At 39.2% G+C, this 21,550-nt stretch overlaps 2 protein-coding genes across 7 annotated transcripts in view; one reads left to right on the forward strand and one right to left on the reverse strand.

The window, feature by feature from the left end:
• EXD2 (exonuclease 3'-5' domain containing 2) overlaps nt 1-13,670 on the reverse strand; it is an 80,234-nt gene extending 66,564 nt beyond the window's left edge. Inside the window, exon 1 of one of the 2 annotated variants that reach the window (XM_017651635.3) lies at nt 13,533-13,670. The gene's annotated coding sequence lies outside the window, so the exon portion shown is untranslated. The remainder of the gene's footprint in view (nt 1-13,532) is intronic. The other variant, XM_017651639.3, reaches the window with a different exon arrangement.
• A 252-nt stretch (nt 13,671-13,922) lies between these two features.
• Nucleotides 13,923-21,550, forward strand: part of DCAF5 (DDB1 and CUL4 associated factor 5) — a 110,005-nt gene continuing 102,377 nt past the window's right edge. The window contains exons 1-2 of one of the 5 annotated variants that reach the window (XM_073242219.1): nt 13,923-14,054; nt 14,370-14,490. Coding sequence is in view for 2 of the 5 variants with exons in the window: in XM_073242222.1 (XP_073098323.1) it covers nt 14,277-14,490 (214 nt within the window). In the remaining 3 variants the exon portion in view is untranslated. Of the gene's footprint in view, nt 14,055-14,140; nt 14,160-14,196; nt 14,491-21,550 lie in introns of those variants that run through there. The other 4 variants (XM_073242220.1, XM_073242222.1, XM_017651640.3 and 1 more) reach the window with 4 other exon arrangements.

The raw sequence follows: 21,550 nt of genomic DNA on the forward strand, positions 1-21,550 counted from the left end.
TTTTCTTTCACAAAAAGACAAGCGTTCAAACTTTGCTGACTTTTTCGATGATGATAAGGTGGCTGTCAGTAGTATGCCACTTTATAGATACTAAAAAAATGTTTTAAAACTCTGTTCCTTCAAGACAAAGTTGATAGTGTAACAAGTGAGAAAACAACTGCTTTTAAAAGCTTTTGCAAATGAATATTTTGAAAAATGATATTTAGAAATATTTCCATTTTGGTGGTTTGTTTGTTTTTTTGACAGAAAAATATAGAAGCATGTCACATAAATATGCTTACATTTACATATATAAAACTTTGGAAATAACTTTCTACTGTGTTTAAGAATCTTCCAAATAAAAGATTCAGTGGATTTTAAATATATTTGTTAAAAATATAACATCTGATTAATTTGCAAATGCAACTGACTTATATCATGAAAGATAAAAACTGGTTGAATTTCAATAAAATTTAATGGGATTGAAAAATTAGTTTTGTGTTTGAGTAAGTCTGGCTATATTTTTCCATTTGGATCCTTTATATTTTTGTGGATTTCATTTCCACTAAAATCAAGTAATAAACAGATCACAGAGATCAACTTTTGAAATCATAATGTGTTAAGCCACCATTTCAAAAATTAAGCCAAGTTCCCTGGATTTGGGTCAAAATACTTAATGATCTTTCCATTGGGGATACCTTGCAGTGGAGAAAGGTTTTTGTTGTTTATTGTCAGATGAAAAACAATACTATCTTCATTTTGCAATATACTGTGTTTGCTGATGCTATTTTTATACAGTGAAGCAATAGCCTTGCAGGAAGATAAGAACAGTTTAATAATAAAATAACTGAACATGTTCATTTAAAAAAAAGCGAAGTCAATGAGATTGCTCTACCTTAAAAGTTCGTGGGAGCAAAAAGGACTTTTTGTACAGACAAAAACAAAATTTTATATTTTAAATTATTGTGTCTATTTCAGTTTTATCTCTTCCTTTAGTTTAAGATTTTTTAAACATCTTTGTGATTTAAAAATGTATATATTAGGACAGTATTACATGTATGTAAAGTATAAATAACATGGGTACATGTTAAAAAATGTTTAAAGGAGAGTTTGTGATAAAAAAATACTTAGAGATCATTGTTCAAATATAGGGTTTCTCAATTGACAATTTTGGCTGGAAAATTCTTTGTGTGGTGGCTGTCCTGTGCACTGTAAGTTACTTAGCAGCATCCATGGCTTCAGCCCACTAGAATACCAGTAGCATACACAGACACACAGTTGTGACTATCAAAACTATCTCCAGACATTGACAAATGTCCCGTTAGGGTAGAGTTGCCAGATTTGGCAAAACAAAAACAGGACATTATTTTTTTAAAACCCTCTTCTTTTTTTATCTGAAATTCAAAGTTAATTAGGTTCCTGTGTTTTTTCTGACAACCTTAAAGGAGAAGGGCAATCCCCCAGCACCACCTCCATTGAGAACCACAGTTCTAAAGTATTATTATGCCTATATTACTCTCTACACCTTGCCTCTCTCCCAACCTCTTCCTACCTTTCAAAGTTTTCAATTGTGTCCTCTGGAAATGATTATCTAAAACCTACAAAGTACCTGACTTGGGAAGCTTTCTCTTCAATTTCTTATCTTTACTAAAGCTGACTAGCCATTATAGATGCCGTTTTCCCATTGCCTTACCCAAATGGTGCTGTTTGTACTTCTGGGTTCCCTATACCTCAGGGTTGAGAGGTATACAGAAATTTGGAATCAGCAAAAAATATACTGGCATTTCCAACAGAAAACTATTAACCTTCATTAAGGTGGACCTTCCAGGTTATTGTAGACTTTTATTGCTTTTGAGATATTTCACAACTTTGTAAACTTAAGATTACTGAGAGAAATGCAAAATAATTCTTGTCCTTCAATATGCAAGATTCTAACAGAAATTGGGTTATTATCCTTTGGCCCATTATTCCTGTTTACCACAAGCCCTGCCATCATCCTGGGTGACTCAATAAATCAAAAAGATGGTACACCTAGGCATTTCTCTGATGTCTTGCCCTTCATTCCCCAATCTAATCCAACAGCAAATTCTGTCTCATTATATTAAATCCATCTACTTCTCTCCAACTCCACTTTCACTAGCATTGTCTAAGTAAACTCCCAAACCCTTCCTGGCCATTCATTTCTTCAATCTCCTCAACATCCTTCTCCTCGACTCCACTGCTTTCATGACCTTGGGATCCTGTCATCATCTATAATCGTGTCAGTTTCAGAATCTCTGATTCAAGCATCTTCTTTGACCACAACCTCTTCTCTTTCCAAATTGCCTGTTAACTACTCCTACAACTTTTTTTGATCCCATTGGGACCTGCATTCATTGACTCTCATGAGCTTTCTTTTAATTCCTTTCTTACTTTTCCTCCTGATCTAGCTTAGGTTCCATGGCCTGTAATTTCACTGTTTTGTGGAGACCCTGAATTCTATTGTTCCTGTTCCCTGCCCCCCACCCCCACCCCACTTTATCCACCTGGAAAGTCCCTGAACCTGAATGAACTTAATTATCTGCTTTCTCTATGGCCCTGGTTAAGGGCAGTTTGTGCACAGTTCTAGAAAGCCATACAATAGGGCAGACTGGCTCCAGAAAAATCTCCAAATGGGTGATGCTGAGGAGCATCATACAAGCTAGGTCATCTCACTCTTCTAGTTTTCACTGTTAATTCAAACCTTCCCTCTCTCATCAGGTTAGTTTCCTCCTCCTTGCCCCACACTCTCTGTATATGATCCTGCCTTCCTTCACAGACAAAATAGAAACCTTCACCTGGATACTCCCTGTCTTCTTACTACCAAACATGTAATCCTTCTTTCACCTACAGCTCCTCCCCTCCTGTTTTAAGGGACCAGCAGTGCTTCCTCCTGACTAGGGCCAGATTCTTTTCCTGGGCTTTGCATCCCCTTGCCCTGCCTTCTCAGAACTCCTCCCTGTAAGCTCTACTGCATCCTCCCTGTAGTCTGGCTTCATCTGTATATCATTTTCAATTTTTCTCTCTGAATAGTCTTTCTCAATGGTTTTTAAACATTCTCAATTTTTTTTCTATTAAAACAAAACCCCAAACCCTTCCTGGACCCTAGGTACTCTTCTAGTTACTCACCTAACTGCCTCCATTTCCTTTCCTTCCACTTTTGCTGCTCAGCCAGTTCTCCTTTGGGGTCCCAACCTATCATACCCTGAAGGGGCTCTAATTGAGATGACTGGTGTCTCACTGGTGACATGCTGGTGTCAACAAATCCAATATTTTTCAGTCATCTTACTACCTTTTCAGCGATCATTGACACAGTTTGACCACTCTTTCCTTCCTGAAATGCTCTCTGTCCCAACTTCCATGATAATACTCTTGTAATTTTTTTCTTGTACTTCTGGCCACTCCTGATTCCTTGCAAATATTTTCTCAAGCATTAACCCCCAAGCATCTCTCAATGCTCAGTTTTAGACCACCTCCTTTCTTCCCACTTGATAATTCTCCTGAATATTCTTGTCTATGCCTAGGACTTTACCACCACCTCTATACCAATAACTCATGCATCTGAGCTCAGAATACCTGTCAGCTCTTCTTGGAAGTCCCAGAGGCACCTCAAGTTGAATGTATATATAATTGAGTTCATGGTTTTCCTCCTCAAAACTTAGCCTTTTCCAGAGGTACTATTTCAGTGAATAGTTATACAAGTAAAAACAACAAAATGAAACTCCTAGGCATTTCTCTGATGTCTTGTTTTTCATTCCCCAATCTAATCCAACAGCAAATTCTGTCTCATTATATTAAATCCATCTACTTCTCTCCAACTCCACTTTCACTAGCATTGTCTAAACTATCACCTTTTTCTCCGTGTACTACCTACCTACAATCTTCCTAATCATCTACTCTAATACACTCTTAGCCTCTCCAATCCTTTCTTCTCATAGTAGCCAAAATAATTATAATAATCTTTGCTTGGAGCACCCCCACTTAACCACCCACATGGCCTCATTCACCCCTACTTTTCCTTCAGACCATAGCTCTCCTTAATGTCTCTAATAAGGTCTCCAATTTTAATCTCCCACTGCCACCAACATCATCTTCACAGCAAATACTCAGGCATGTTAACTACAAGTCAGACAGTGATCTAAGTGCTCTATCAGTAAGAATTTTATTTATCATAACTCACCTGATGTATGTGGAAACTGAGTTGGGCACATTTTTGTATCATAGCTATGATTTTCCTCATGTGCAAAATTAAATAATACATTTTTCATAGGGTAGCTGAGAACATTAAATGAGTTAATATCTGTAAATGTCTTGGAACAGTGGCAAGCACATATTAAATGCCCAATGAATGTTAGCAATTGTTAGTATTGCTGTAATCTTACATTTACTGCACAATTATTTGATTAAAGTTTGCCTCTGTTGTGTTAAGTACTGTGAACATTGATCAGGATCTTTTTTTTTTCTTTTTTGGTATCATTAATCTACAATTACATGAGGAACATTATGTTTACTAGACTTCCACCATCACTAAGTCCCCCCCACATACCCCATTACAGTCTCTGTCCATCAGTGTAGTAAGATGCTACAGAGTCACTACTTGTCTTCTCTGTGTTATACAGCCCTCCCCATGTCCCCCCTTATTATACATGCTAAGCACAATGCCCCCTTTCTTTTTTTTTCCCCGCCCTTATCCCTCCCTTACCACCCATCCTCCCCAGTCCCTTTCCCTTTGGTAACAGTTAGTCCATTCTTGGGTTCTGTGATTCTGCTGCTATTTTGCTCCTTCAGTTTTTTCTTTGTTCTTATACTGCATAGATGAGTGAAATCATTTGATACTTGTCTTTCTCTGCCTGGCTTATTTCACTGAGCATAATACCCTCTAGCTCCATCATGTTGTTGCAAATGGCAGGATTTGTTTTCTTCTTATGGCTGAATAATATTCCATTGTATATATGTAAGGGGTCTTCTTTTTTGCTTACTATTATGTCTCTTTTGTCTACTTAGGGCAGTGACACATAGTAGGTGCTCAATAAACATTTCTTGAATGAATGAATGATAATTCATGTCCAGCACACAGGATTGTTATAAAGCTAAAAAAATATGTACTTTAAAAAACCACACAGGGATATAGAAATATTAAACATTTAAATAGTAGACTGATGATAACTGTAAGCATGACAGGAATCTTAGGAAAGGAAAACTAATGTGGCCTAGATTTGTTGGAGAAGGTGCTCATGGGAGAAGTAGACCTCAAAATATGTATGATTTGGGAGAGTAGCGTGAGCATAGAGGTATGTAGGGAAAAAGTTACCAGCCTGCATGATGGGTATGTGATGAGGAATAACAACAAATCTAATTATAGATATGGTAGAGACAAATCATGGTGGGACTTGACAAATAGATAAAGGAGTCTAGACCTGACACAACAAAGAAAAGGGAAAGTCTTGAGCAGGGACATTTCAAGAAGATTCTTTCACCAAAAACTAGTGAGCCAGAAAGTCTTCTTGATGTTGAATATGCAATGATGATCGAAACAAAAAACCGTGAATGGTGAAAGAATTTGACCAAGTGATTTCTGAGATCCCATGGGCTTTATCATTTTGTGATTTGAATAATGATTGTCTTCCAATAAGCTCATAGATAGCTGGACACATCACCAGCTTCAACTTAAGTGGGATTTATGGTCAAGAATGCTGATTACATTTACATTATTAGTTCATATGGTTTGTTCAGAAGGAAGGGAAAGCAAGTTTATAAACAAATGCTGTGGTCAGTTCATTTTCCAGGAGGCTGTCCTTAATTACCACTGAACCGATAAAGATAATTTAAATTTGACTTCGGTACAAAGAATCTTCTTGCTTCTCCTTAGACATATTTTATTTTTGGGAAAGGGCATTGCCTAATTTTATTTTCTAATTGGTATTTAGCAGACATTCAGTAAACATTATATATCCATGGGACTATCTCTGGAAAAGAATTATTGGCTATCTGACTATACACCTAGTGCAATAAACAATAACTGTTTTTACCAGTTTCTCATGTCACTCACCAAGGGTTATTCATGTGGAAATCTAAAATTAAAAATAAGTAAAAACAGCTGGCTCATGAGGATTTTGTCAAGAAAACTTCAAATATATAAAACCCAGATGGTTGGCATAGAATAGTACAGGAAATATCACTGAGTAAATATCAAATGAATAATCCTTGCCATTGAGAATTTCTGTCCCCTTTCACTCCATAAAGTTTATTTCAAACTAGATTTATTCATTTATCATGAAGAATTATTCACGGCAAACTTGAATCAAATGTCTGGAAAGTAAGCTGGAATGTGATTTGAAAATTCTAGTAAATAATATTCTGACTTTAATTATTATATTCAATTACTGCACAACCTGGGAACTCACTTCAAGATCTGTGAAAAATGCCCCCTTTAAAAATGCATTAGAAATCAGTAACAGAAGGAAATCTAGGAAATTCACAAATATGTGGCAATTAAACAATATTCTCTTAAATAACCAATGGGTCATGGAAGAAACCATAAGGGAAATTAGAAAACACCTTGAGATGAATGAAAACACACAACATACAAAAACTTACAGGACACAGCTAAAACAGTGCTTAGAAATTAATAATTACCTATATTAAAAAGAGATATCTCAAATCAGTAACATAACCTTCCAATTTAAGAAATTAGAAAAAGAATACTAAACCCAAAACAAGCAGAAGGAAGGAAATAAAAGCTAGAGCAAAAATAAATTAAATAGAGAAGCAAGAAATAGAGACAATAAACAAAACCAGAAGTTGGTTCTTTGAAATTATCAACAAAATTGACAAAATTTTAGTTAGACTAACCAAGAAAAAAAAAAAGAGAGAAGACTCATATTACTAAAATCAGGAATGAAAGAGGTATCATTACTACCAACTTTAGAGAAATAAAAAGAATTACAAGGGAATACTATCAACATGCCAATGATTTAGATAACCTAGATGAGCTCCTAGAAACAAAATAACCAAAAGTGAATCAAGAAGAAATAGAATATCTGAATAGAAGTATAACAAGTAATCAAAACATTCCCACAAAGAAAAGCCCATACCAGATGACTTCCCTAGTGAATTCTACCAAATGCTTAAAAAAGAATTAACATTAATCCTTCACAAACTCTTCTGAAAAATAGAGGATGGACTTCCCAACTCATTTTATGAGGCCAGTATTACTGATGCCAAAACTAGACAGACTTCACAAGAAAACTAAAGATCAACATCCCTAACAGTCACAAAAATTCTTAACAAAATACTAGCAAAGTGAATCCAGCAACATATAAAAAGGATTAAACTAGGATTTATCTCAGGAATGTAAGATTGGTTTAGCATGTGAGAATCAATTAATATAATATGGCATATTAATAGATTAAAGTACAAAATCTGTATATCATCTCAATAGACAAAAAGCATTTGATAAAACCCAACACCCTTTCATGATATAAATAAATAGATAAATAAATAAGTAGGAATAAAAAGAACTTCTGTAACTTGATAAGTAAATCACATAAAACCCACAGCTAACATAACATGTAGACTAAAAGCTTTCCCTCTGGTAACAGGAACAAAACGTCTGCTCTTATTACTTCTTTTCAACATTGTATTAGGGCCAAGGCAATTAGGTTAGAAAAAATAAAAGGCACCTAGATTGAAAAGGAATAAAACTATCTCTATTAGCCTATGACATAGTCTTGTGTATAGAAAATTTAAGAAATTCACAGAAAACTATTAGCGCTAATAAGTGGGTTAAGTAAGTTTGCAGGATATAAGGTCAAAATACAAAAATCTATTATATTTCTATTCACTAGCAATTCAATGGAGGAAAGAACAGTCTTTTTTACAAATGGTGCTGGGATGACTTGATGTCCAAATGCAAGAGAATAAAGGTGGACCTCTACCTCACACTAGTATAAAAATTAATTCAAAATGTATCATAGACCTAAATATAAGAGCTAAAGCTATAAAACCCTTAGGAGAAATTTAGGAGTAAATCTCTGTAACCTTGGATGAGGCAGTTTCTCAGATATGACACCAAAATCACAAATAACAAAAGAAGAAATAGATAACTGACACTCATCAAAATTAAACACTTTTGGGCTTCAAAGGATACAATCAAGAAAGTGAAGACAACACACAAAATGGGAAAAAATATTTGCAAATCATTATCTGATAAGGGACCTGTGTCTAGAATATGTAAAGAACTCTTACAAATCACCAACAAAAAGATAAATAATTTAAAAATGGGCAAAGTATCTAAACAGACATTTCTCCAAGGATATACAAATGGCCAATAAGCATATGAAAAGATGCTCAACATCGATAGCTACCATGGAATTGCAAATCAAAACCATAATGAGAAACACTTCACTCACATGTATGGCTATAATAAGAAAGACAGACAATAACAGGGATTGGTGAGGGTGTGGAAAAACTGGAACCCTCATGCATTGCTGATGGGAAGGTAAAATGGTCAGCTGCTTTAGAAAATAGTTTGGATGTTCAAATAAGAAATTCAGATGGCCAACAGGCACATGAAAAGATGTTCCGCATCACTAATCATCAGGCAAAATGCAAATCAAAACCACAATGAGATATCATCTCACAACAGACAGGATGGCTAACATCCACAAAACAAGGAACAACAAATGCTGGTGAGGATGCAGAGAAAGTGGAACTCTCCTACACTGCTGGTGGGAATGTAAAGTAATTCAACCATTGTGGAAAGCAATATGGAGGTTCCTCAAAAAACTAAAAAGAGAAATACCAATTGACCCAGGAATTCCACTACTAGGATTTACCCAAAGAAAACAAGTACCAGATTCAAAGACATATGCAGCCCTATGTTTATCGCAGCACTATTTACAATAACCAAGATATGGTAGCCGCCTAAGTGTCCATCAGTAGATGAATGGATAAAGAAGATGTGGTACATATACATGATGGAATATTATTCAGCCATAAAAAGAAAGCAAATCCTACCATTTGCAACAACATGGATGGAGCTAGAGGGTATTATGCTCAGTGAAATAAGCCAGGTCGAGAAAGACAAGTATCAAATGATTTCCCTCATTTGTAGATTATAACAAGCAAAACAGAAGGAACAAAACAGCGGCAGACTCACAGACTCCAAGAGACCAGTGGTTACCAAAGGGAAGGGTGTACAGGAAGATGGGTGAGGAGGGAGGGAGAAGGGGATGAAGGGGCATTATAATTAGCACTCACAATATAGGTAGGTCAAGGCGAAGGCAGTAGCATGGAGAAGTCAAGTAACGACTCTATAGCATCTTACTACACTGATGGACAAGTGACTGCAAGGGGGTAGTGGGGGACTTGATAATACGGGTGATGTTGAAAACACAATGTTGTTCATGTGAAATCTTCATAAAATTGTATATCAATGATACCTTAATTTAAAAAAAATGAAAGTAGTTTGGAAGTTCCTCATAAAGTTAAACATAAGAATTATATGATCCAGCGATTCTACTGAGAGGTATATATACCCAAAAGAAATCAAAACATGTCCACACAAAAACTTGTACAATAAAAACAAATGTTAATAGCAGCATTACTCATAAAAGCCAAAAAGTGAAAATAGCCCAAATGTCCATCAACTGATGGATAAACAAAATGTGGTATATCCATAAAACATAAAATATAATTTAGTCTAAAAAAAGAATGGAATATTGATTCATGCTACAAGGATGAACCCAGAAAACATTATGCTAAATGAAAGAAGCCAGATATAAGACCACATATTGTATGATTCCACTCATATGAAATACCCAGAATAGGTAAATCCAAAGAGACAGTGGTTGCCAGGGGCTACAGGGAAGGAGGAATGGGGAGTGACTACTAATGTGAATGGGTTTTCTCTTTGGGATGATGAAAATATTCTGAAATTAGATAATGGTGATAGTTGCATCACTTTCAATATACTAAAAGCTACTGAACTGTGAACTTTAAGATGGTGAATTTTATGGTGTGTCAGTTACATGTAATAAAATTATTATAAAAAATGAAAGCACATATGTGCTATACATCTTGTTAGAGGAATTTATATTTACATAGATTCCCCCCAAATTAAAACTGACTGCTATATGTCTGGAATGAACAATAAGAATTATTTTATTCTTGAAAAGTTAAATGACGGGGATCAACAGAGGTGAGGCTCAGAACCTCACCCCCCCTGTTTCGAGAGAAATCTTCTGCATCTGTGGATGTTTTGTTGCCCTTGTCTAGCTTGGATTAATACTTAGTCTATAGGCACACACCTGATCATCTACATTTGCCCTCTTACAGCACTAAACTATGTTTTCTACCTTTATCTTGCATCTACCTACCACTTCAGCATTTTATTAAAAATAATAACAATAATAATAATAATAAGGGAGAAATGTGGGATTCACATATAAATCAAGTATAAAAATCAAACGAATATTCATATTTGACCTGATTGTTTATAGTTCATAATGCGTGATCAAAACTGAAAGTTTCTGTGATGACTGCCCTTGCACTGTTCACCATGTAAGAACTTATTCACTATGTAAGAATTTGTTCACCATGTAAGAACTTGTTCGTTATGCTTCAGAAGATTGGAGACTGTTCATAGTTGGGCTTGGGGTTGATTAATGATTGTGCATTGAGTCCCCTATACAGAATTTTATTGTTGTTAACAACCATTTGATCAATAAATATGAGAGATGCCCTCTCAAAAAAAATAATAAATAAATAAAATAAAATAAAATAGAAAAAAAAAAGTTAAATGACATAGTTAAATTATGTCTACTTACGGCATTGATCTTTGAATTAGTATCTCTTCTCTATGAGTAGAGATATTAATGAGTTTAAAGTTGAAAATATTTTTAAGTGAAAAATTTCTGAGTACATTAGTATCCATATATAGCTCTTAATATGCTAAAATTGAGTAAATGTGTGACAAGGGGCTTAGTATTTTCTTAGTTTATTTTTTTTAAACAATTTTTAATGTCTGAGCATTTCCTTGGCATCTAATCAACTTTTAAAGATTCTTTACTCTTTTCTTCAGTGATCCTGGGGCAAACAAAATAGAGTGAGAGTAAACAAATTTCTGGGCACTCTGATCAACATGCAGCCCATGGTGGAGTAATTAAGTAAGGGTTCCCATGTTAAATAATTTCCATAACTTGGCTTTTCCAAAGTAAATTTTCAAAATACTGTTTCAAGTTTCCTGAGTATGTATGTTAATATACAAGAGTTTGTGGGCCTACATATAGAAAAATATGAATTTTTCACTCTTCTCCATCTTCCTCCACACATTCTATGCAATGGAGAGAATACTCAGGAGTCCAATTTATTTACTATTTTTAAGCTAAGTACACTAGCCCTTTCACTATAAATGCCTACATCACAAAGGCCAAACTCTTATGATCACTGAAATTGATTAAATGTTTGTGTTATATAGTTATGTACAATATCATTAATTTGCAATAAATGACACAAGAGACTGTGTTAAATTCTTAATAAAATCAATCATAGATATCCTAAGGCTTGATCTTCTGAAGTTGGGTTATATTACAGGCAGGGCTGCCAGATTTAGCAAATAAAACAGGATGCCCAATTTAATTTGAATTTTAGATAAACAATAATTATTTCAGTGTACATATATCCTGAATGCTTGGGATATACTTACGCTAAAAAATTATTCATTGTCTGAAATTTATTTTGAACTAGGTGTCCTACATTTTATCTGGCAATCCTAATTATGGGAATAAGGAGAGATTCTGGGCACTCTTCTTACAAAAACCTGCCCAGACTAGCAGTAGGATATAAACAGACTGAGGTCTTACATTTCTCTCTTGGCTGGTCATTGAACAGTTAAGGAAGTTTCCAGCAAAGTCCTAGAATTGGGCTGGCTTGTGACCAGATCCTTGGTCTATTTTTAGGCTGAAGTAAATGGGACAGTTATTCCAGTGATTGGGGAAGACTGCGTCACATTTCAAGTTGTGGAGAAGAGGTATGTGCTTAAGAGTGAAGGGAAGGGTATGTCATATATTGCCACAGTGAAGGCCACTTCAACCACATCATTACTGTACCCATCTCCCCTACCCCAGGCAAATAAGGAAGACATAAATTATGTTCTATGAGGTAGAAGGAACCAAAGGGCTCCCTGTTTCTGAGTGTGTGAATAGAGTATGTCAAGCAAGAAACAGTGAGATGGCAAACTGTCCTAGAAATCGTCTCCACTGGACTGAAGCACAGATACTCGGAACTCATCGAGATAACCTTAAACTCAACACATCCAAAAGCGAAGTCATTACCTTTCCCTTCAGATTCTTCCCCACTTCCTAAGTTCATCCATGTGTTCAACAAATATTTGAGTGGCTACTGGGTTCCAGCATGTGTTGGCTCTGGACATATGTCCATGAGCAGAACAGACATGGTTCCTGCTTTCAGGGAGCTAACAGCAGATTGGGGGACATGCTGATGTAATCACAAATATACATGTTTAATTACACACTTTGATATTGCTATGAAGAAAAGATGTTGGGTGCTGAGAATGGCTAATCAAACTAGAATAGTACTACTGATCCTTATGGGCCTATTGTAATAAATACATATTATCCTGAGAATAAAACTTTTTCAAAGAAAGCACTACACATTTTCCTACTTAAGAAAATAGCAAACTGGAACCATAATTTCTGAAATTTTGTGAATTTCTGTTAAGTTCAGCAATATTTGTTATAATGTTGACTTTTAAACACTTGTTATTAGTACGCTTGATCTCATCATTGTCATTGTGTATGACGTAGAAGCGATTCTGCCTGGTGGGTGTCCTCTTCCATGTACAGTGGCTCTTTCATGGCACACTCACTGTATACCAGACTGCCCATGTGCTTGCTATCTCTGACGCAGAGGATAGGATCTAATTCCGGCAAAAACTGACACCTGCCTATTCTAGTGGCTTATTACTGCTTAATGACAGAGGATAGCCTCTGGAGGAAGTACAATACACTGACAAGGGGACTTTTTACTGTATCTGGTAGAATTCCAAAGCACTTAACACCCAGTCTGTTCGCTGGGGTCAACGCGGAGGCTCCCAGCCTATTGAAGAGCAGCTACTTCTGGCTAGGAACGCAGCTGCTGCTTCACAGCTGTACTCAGTGCCCAACACTCAAGACCCTGAAGAGGAACTCCCCGCACCCAGTTAAAGAACACATATTGCTATTCGAATAATGCTTCTTGTGTCTTGCAAATGTACCTGGAACCAACGGACTGATGTACTTTCAACTGGGTTTTGGCAATTTTCTTCTCACTTCTTAGTAATTCCTTACCCCTCCCCTCCCCCAACCCCCTTTCCTCACAGACGTATCACTCTATTATCTATAATTAAGCTTTTTTTTTTACTGAATGGCTGGAGGAAGGAAGAATTAGCAGAATTTGGAGGGGGGCGGGTATTGTTATAATTTTATTTGGTAGGGAGGGGACGGGCGCACTAACAAAATCCCCAGGAACCTTACCCCACGCGTCCAGTCCTAACTCCGGGTTCCCTTCCCTTGCACAGGGCTCGGCGGCTCCAGGATGAGGCGAACTGAGGGAGGACGACAGAAGCCTCTGCCCGCAGTCCTCCCTCCACCTCTCGGCCACCTCGGGCAGCATTTTCCGACTAAAAAAAAAAAAACAAAAAAAACAGCGGGGAGCCGAACTCGTCCCGGCGCTGGGCCTCCAGGCGGCGATGACCACCCGCCTCCGGGGGAGTAGGGTGAACCGGCAGCCTCGCGGCCACTTTGATTGTTACACGTCTTCAACTTCACGGAGTGCGGCGCTCTGCGGGTGCAGACGGGCCTCCGCCCAGCGCCACCAGGGTCCTCACGCGGGGAGGCACTGCGGCGGGAAAGCTGGGCCGCCGCCCACCGTCTCCCGGCCAGAGGCCCGCGTACTCCCGGCCAGCACCCCGCGGCGGGGGAAGGGCAGCCGCGGCCGGCGGAAGGGCCGCGCAGCGCGGAAGCGCGGCCGCAGCTGAGGATCAGCTGCTGGAGGAGGTGGAGGAGGGGGAGGAGCGCAGGGGGGAAGCGGAGGGAGGGCACCGTCAGGAAGCCGCGAACGCCGCCGAGTGTCTGCACACCTCGCTCCGTCTGCCATGGCTGGTTAAAGCACCATCCGGATCGCAGCGCGGGGGGAGGGCTGGGTGGGGGCAGAGCGGCGGCGGCGCGTGAGGCCGAGGGAGGGGCGGCGGCGCGAGCGGCGGTGGCGGCGGTTCCAGCATGAAGAGGAGAGCTGGCCTGGGGGGCAGCATGAGGTCAGTGGTGGGCTTCTTGTCCCAGCGGGGCTTGCATGGGGACCCCCTGCTCACTCAGGACTTTCAGAGGAGACGCCTGCGGGGCTGCAGAAACCTCTACAAGAAGGACCTTCTCGGCCACTTCGGTTGTGTCAATGCCATTGAATTCTCCAACAATGGAGGCCAGTGGCTGGTCTCAGGTAAATCAACCCCCTTCCCCTCCCCGCGCTTCCCAGCCCCCTTCCAGCCTCCCCTTTTCGCTCTCCCTCGTCACCCTCCTCCTGCTCTCCGTCCCCACCCCACCCCCAACCTCCCTTCAGCGGTGGGAAGGTTTGGTGTCAAATTAAAACCTTTGCAGGGGAAGGAAGGGAGGGAGGGAGGGGAAGGAGAGGATGTCTTCTATAAAAAAGACCTAAAATGGTTGACAGGTCCTTAATTCGCTTTATCCCAAGTGTAAAGTGATCTCTCCTGATGACTGCCCAGAAAGTGTGGGTCGGGGAGGGGGCCGAGATTACCGCTCGACAAAGTTTGATGGGAAACTCTTCCTCCGTGTACTTTAAAAGGTGCAGGGGGCATTTTTGGGATTTGGAGGGGATGGAGGCCCAGTGGATCCGGAGGCAAAGGAGGACTCGAGCCCCTGTCGTCGGCGTCCGGAAGAGGGCCGTGGGGCCGGGGGCAGGGCGGTGACAGGGCTGGCCGCCGGAGGGGTCAGGTTCTGCGACTTGGGGGCGGCTGGGTGAGCGGAGGGGAGGTAACAGGCGGGCGGGTGGCTACTGGCCTCCCCCTGCCCCCGGCGCCCTAAGGGGCCCAGCTGCATCCCCTTTAGTACTGGGGTGGCCGCTTCCGCGTCTTGCTTTTATTATGGTTTCGAGAGTGCGGAGGGCTCAGGAGGCTAAGGAACACTGGCCTGAACTTGAGTGCGCAACTTGCGAGGCAGAGGGTGGTGGGTGGGCGACCCCGGGAGACTTGTTGGCAGAAGCCGGGGCGGGTAGCCCGGTTCCCCGCCGTTGCAGTTGCAGGTGGTCTCAGCTCCTCCCGCCCGTCCACCTGGGCTTGGTTGCCCCCGGGCTCCCCCTGCGGTGTGGGGAAAGTGGTGAAATCCAGGCCGGGGCTCCGGCCGAGCGGTGTAGGCCTTGCTCTCCCGGGGCTCCTAGCGACAGGCAGCTGAATCGATAGCCTATTGCTCCCAGGGAGGCCGAGGCCGGGCGGGCTGCGGCGACAGCTGCCCCGGGGGAGGTGCGGCTGCTGCCGGTGGGGGCGCTCGCTGCCGCCCTACCCTGGGGGTCGCGGGCCCGAGGCCGACGAGTGGGCTTGGGGTACGCTGCGGGCGGCTCCCCTAAATCCGGCTAAGGGGAGGAGGGTGAAGAGGGGTGATCTGTCGTTCCTGCTCTCCTACTGCTCGACTTGGTCCGTTTTCCTACATGGAGAGGGAGGAAGGGGGAGCCCAGCGCTGGACGTGGCGCTTCCCCCAGGCCGGTCCGCGAATGGTTTTCTAATTTACGTCAGTGGGCAGCTCGCCAGAAACGTCTGGGATCATGGCAAAGCATCCGTCTTCTTTGCTTCGCGAGTAACAGTTGGAAGTGACACGGGGCGTGCAGTCCAATTTGGGGGTAGCAGAGATAAGACTTGTGTGATCATTTCACGATAAACCACCTGCAGTTTCTACAGAACTGACTTGACTTTTCCACCCCAAATCGTTTTCCCTCTGACTAGGTAGATTTTGGTCCTCTATCAGCCCCAGAAGTAACCTGATATTCTACCTCAGGGCATAACCCAGACAAAAGCTTTCTCCCCCCACACTGCCAGAAATCCCAGGGGCAAGAATGGGGGAAGGTCTCTTTAAAAAAGTTCCAGTTTTTCTTCTGTATGCATAATACTTCAGTCTCCTTCCCAGAGTGATGTATTCCAACAGAGATGTTCCCAGACACAAGTAGACTCAACCGACTGTGTGAGGGAATTTGGGAGAACACTCCTTTATAGACTGAACTAATCATGTTAATTAAATCATAATATAGTTATACAATGCCCAGTTTAATACAACACTTAAAAAAATTAAGGTATAATTCACATGCTATTCTATTCACCCATTTAGTTTACACTTTTTAAAAAGCACTAGAAAGTTGCCTTCATTCTCCACCAGTTATCCTTGTGCAGGGCCTTAGCCCTGTGTCTTAAATGAAGCCCATTTTTGCTAATCCTGGCCAGTTCATTTATCTTAAATTTCAGTCTGTAGAAGAGGAGGGCAGGCTCTGGCAAACCTGATTGTAGGCGTTCATTTCCTTGCTTTTCTAGGCTTGAGTAGCCAATCCATCAGTACTTCTAGGTTCCAGCCTTCTTTGCCCATTTCTCCTCTTCCTTCCCCTCACACTTCCTCTAGCTCAGTGCTTCCTGTTCCTTTTTATTTACTACTGCCGTGTTCCTAGTCTTCCCAGCAGGCTTTTCCACCCGTCCTTCCAATTTAACTCTGATAGACTTAGCTTTTCTTATTTGTTCGCTGAACATAGAGTTTTGCTTAAAGGCCTTTTTAGCTCTTTAGCTTCCATTATATAAGTACAACTTAAACAGAAAGTTCCTCCTGTTTGCTTCAGATAAGGAATCCTTCTCTGGGAGACATAAATACACCTTAGCTTGTTAAAGTGAATTACATTTTGTTGTCCTTCAATAGTCTTCCAAAATTTAAAACGATTAAAGTGTCCTGTTTACATTTTCTCTTACCTATCATCACCTTCTTCAACAGTAAACACCTGAGGGAAGAGGCACACAGACATGCTGTCTGCCCCTAGAGTTTCACAATAATGTGGCAGGAGACAGAATCTGGGATGGTAACGAGATTACTTTTATACATTTTGTCATTCCTGCACCTTGTCTGGATTGGTTAAATCCCTCAGAAAGTGGTGATTAAAAGGATGCCTTGTTCATAGTTTGTTAACCGTTTTTATTTCCCAATCATTTGGGCAGGTTGACATTTCTTAAAACTAACACATACTATTTCATAGAATTAACTGAGACATAGGGCAAAAGTAATATTTGCATGATTCCTGTGGCCTTATAAGATGCTATTTGTTAAGGATACATAATTGCTTTTTTGTTCTAAACAGCCCCTCTTCCAAGGCACAGTGAGGCCAGCAAATATTAAAAGATCAGGAAAATCAGGAGGAGAAAAGGTGCTCTATTGGAAAGTGAGATTGTGACAGCAACAAGTGGGAGGATTTTTTTTTGACATTTTAAAGCATTAGGATATTTTAACCTAAAATATTTTTCTCGATTGTCTGATTAGAAAAGGGCATTACTGTGAAATGTAAGGCAGTGAGGTATAACCTGTTAGGTAGTTGTTAAAGTCAGAGGGCAACATGGTTAAAATCACTGCTGTGTCATTTAATGTGTGACCGTAGTCAAGTTGCTAATTTCTTGATGTACACGCTGGGAACACCAGCATTTACCTGAAGGGCTGTTGTGAGAACTACATTAGGCAAAATTTAGTTTGGGTGCTGAGCCAAGTGCCAGGTCTCTCAGAAAATGCAGTTTATTTTCTTTCCCCTTGTACTAATCACAGCAATTCGTGTTGTCATCAGCTGACATTTATTTTTACAGTGCTGGTAATGGATCTGTGCCAGTTGGGCAAACAAGATACTTTTGTGACCTGTTGATGTAGAATGAGGAGGTATAATGTGGTGTGGAAAGAGCCTGGGATTTGGTGTTACGTGGTATGAGTTGGAGGCTCCACCAGCAATAAGTTGTGTGAATTTAGGTACGTCCCTTCATACTTCGTATGTAAAATGGGGGTAGCAAATTGCCCTCACTACCTAACAGGACTGTAGTATTCAATGAAATGTTACACATCAAGGTACTTTGTAAATTCCATAGATTTGAGTGAACATTACCTTTTATAAAGAATAGCTTATGCTTATTGCTTGCAGTCTCTTCTTTAAATGTTTATGTGTCTTTGTTCTTTGAGGGATGAGGACCAACACTGTATATTGAAGTGTTACTTATAAGAGATCCTAACATGAAGGAAGTTATGCTAGTGCACATGTTTAGGCATCTTTAGTTTCATCTAGTACTTTAAATTGCTTCCTCTTATACTGCTTCTTTCCCCGAGAATGGAGTCCTTTACATGTTTGCCTAAAAGCTTTTTTCTTTGGGATGAAGATGAACATCTTCTTGGATCTTATTGGGGGACCAATTAGAATGTAGCTCTGTGCGTATCCGACTTGGGTTGTAATCCTGCCTTCTTATATCTTGTAAAAGCTTTGTATAATCAGACACTTAGCAGTAAACAAAAATATTCATCTCTTTGGAGAAGAAAGTTGCTGTAATATTCTTTCCCCTGAATTGATATTTAAGGCATAAGAACCTGTAGAGCTAGCAGATTAATAGCCCTTAAGAATCAAGTTTTGAGTTGCATTAAGAGATTATGATTTTTTTTTTAATGTTTGTGACTAAACGTAGGAAAAATACCTTCAGAAGCTTTTCAAATAGCATCAGCAACCACACCGTTTCAAAGTTAATTAAGTAGGAGTTGTGAATCAGGAGAGGCATTTAATTACTTGGTCATAATATTTATAACTGGCATAACTATTCCTATTTTTATTTAACATGGGTCTCTGACTTTATTGATTATTATAATTCACAGTTATATAGAGAGATTAAAAGCCTGAAACCTGGAGCCAGGCTGCCTGGGGGTGAATATCAACTCAACTACTTGCTAATTTACCTTTGACAAGTCATTTAACTCTCTGTTTCCTCATACATAGCTACAACTGTTATTACTGTGTTGTTTAACCTGAGCCTCACAAAAAGTTGTTAGGAGATAGACACCTTCAACATGTAACATTTATTGCACATGGCACAGTACCATATGAAAAATTGAGACATCTCAATGAGGCGAACTGTTAAAAATGCGTTGTAAGCTTAACTCCAGTATTGTCATCAAAGCATTTTTTAAGTCATCCAATAAAGCTATAATAACTACATGCTTAATTTGAACCCATTTAATTAGTAATCATTTCCTGTTTCCCTATCATTAGTTATATCACATTTTATAGAGTCAGTTTTTTATAAATTCATCTAAGAGCATATTGTCTACAGTTAAAAGTGTTTGGTTTTAGCCAGTTAAATAAAGTCTAACTTTATGAAAACTTCTCATTTGTTTAATTAGAATGAATTTCTTGGTCCAGTGGTTAGTTTGTGAGGAGAAATATGGTCAGGGTAGGTTTTTGACTTTGGAAAGCTTTCATAGTACATACGTTTTTGACAAGGTGATTGGGGAACCAAGTCTTGGATTCATCTTCTGGGCTTTTCTGTTTATTACTAATACATTGCTGTGAATGATTTGTTATGCCAGTGTGTTTTTTTTAATTGAAGTGTCATTGATATACAATCTTATGTTGGTTTCAAATGTACAACACAGTGGTTCAAAAGTTACCCATGTTACTAAATCCTCACTCTAGTGAGGTTACTGTATCTATAAATGTAGAAAGATGTTACAGGATCACCTCCCCCACCCCAAACCTTCTCCCTTTGTAACCACTAGTCACTTCTCAGTGTCTATGAGCCTACTGCTGTTTTGTTCCTTCTGTTTTGCTTTGTTTTTATATTCCACAAATAGGTGAAACCATACGGTATTTGTCTTTCTCCGCCTGGCTTATTTCAGAGCATAATACCCTGTAGATCCTTCCATGTTGTTGGAAATGGCAGGATTTCTTTTCTTTTTATGGCTGAATGATGTTCCATTGTGTATGTGTGCCACTTCTTTATCCATTCATCTATTGATGGACACCAAGGTTGCTTCCATAGCTTATGCCAATGTGTTTTTGATTACTAAGAGTCCTTGGAAAAAGCAGTGGTCCTCAGTTATGTATGCTGGGACCACACTGAAAGGAGGTGTCAGCTCAGGTACAAGTGTGTGCTTATTCACCGATTATTAATAGATTTGGTTGTTAAGTACAGTTGCAATCACTTAAATCAGGGAAACTTTATTGACCAGTAAAACTTGACACAAAAGGATACTGCTTTCTAAATTCCGAGTTAAGAAGTGGATGCATTCAGACACCAAGAAGGGCCTAGTGGTTGCCAAGGGGGAAGGGAATTAAGGGACACAGAAATTTGCAATCACAATATAGGTTGGTCATGGGGATGGTAGTACAACATGGAGAATACAGTTAATAATGTAACATCTTACTATGTTTATGGACAGTGACCACACTGGAAGGGGTGTGGACTTGATAATATGGGTAAATGTTGAACCACAGTGTTGTATATTTTAAACCAATATAAGATTGTGTATCAATGATACTTTAATTTAAAAAAAGTGGATGCATTTATTTTCTCATGCATTGAGTCAGGTGAAGAGCATTTCCATTGCTAATAAACAGCTCTTAGTTTTAATCTTTTTTCTTTTTCATGACTTCAAGAAGTAATTGCTTTTCTTGATTTAGCCTGAATTCGATACTCAAGGATGGAATTAAAGCCTTTTAAGCTTAATGGAACTAAGATCCTAATTCAAATGAAGATTAGGTTGGCTAAGAAGGAATCAATTCTGTTTTCAATTTTTGGTACCCCATATCATATTAAAAATATTGTCTCTTGTAATTAAAGGACTGAATATTAAACCTGTTAGGATTAACACTTAGGTTATTGTGAGTGTGAAATTACATTTCTTTTCTACTTAATTCTCTGTCCTCTAAAATTTTTTATTTTAAGTTATAAGGATTAGGTTACTATTTGCCAAAGTCTAGATATGAAAGCTGATTTTAGGTCATCTTTGAATGAATACTTAGTCAATACATTTATTTTTATATTTATTAGAGAAGTTAACTAGTATGTCTAAAATTATTTTAATGGATTTATTACTTAAGATGAGATTAAAATTTAAAAAGTCAATTTAAAGAAAAAATGGTGAGTATGTTATGTGGATATGGCAAAAATCAAAAGGTGATCAAGATTGACTGAAGCTTGGGGAATATTGCATTAGGTAACTTTTTTATATCTTCTATCTTCCTCATTGAATCAGAGAGATGGAAAGGTAATCATTGTAGGAAACTGGGAGTGGAGAAGTAGAAAGGTTGACTTGCCCACAGCTGCCTGGTTAGTCATTGCAGTCAAGATTCTAAGTACGGTTCATTTCTCCCAGCCAGGTGCTGTTTCTAAGTTGCCTTTTTATATTTCTCTTTCCCTTTTCTTTTTGTAGGGCAGACCACCTTTTCTGGTTCTCTAACTAAAGAATTGAAAGTTAAATATTAGCAATTTCTGAACATATGT

Source organism: Manis javanica, chromosome 8, assembly GCF_040802235.1.
Source record: "Manis javanica isolate MJ-LG chromosome 8, MJ_LKY, whole genome shotgun sequence".
In the NCBI taxonomy this organism is placed as follows: domain Eukaryota; kingdom Metazoa; phylum Chordata; class Mammalia; order Pholidota; family Manidae; genus Manis; species Manis javanica.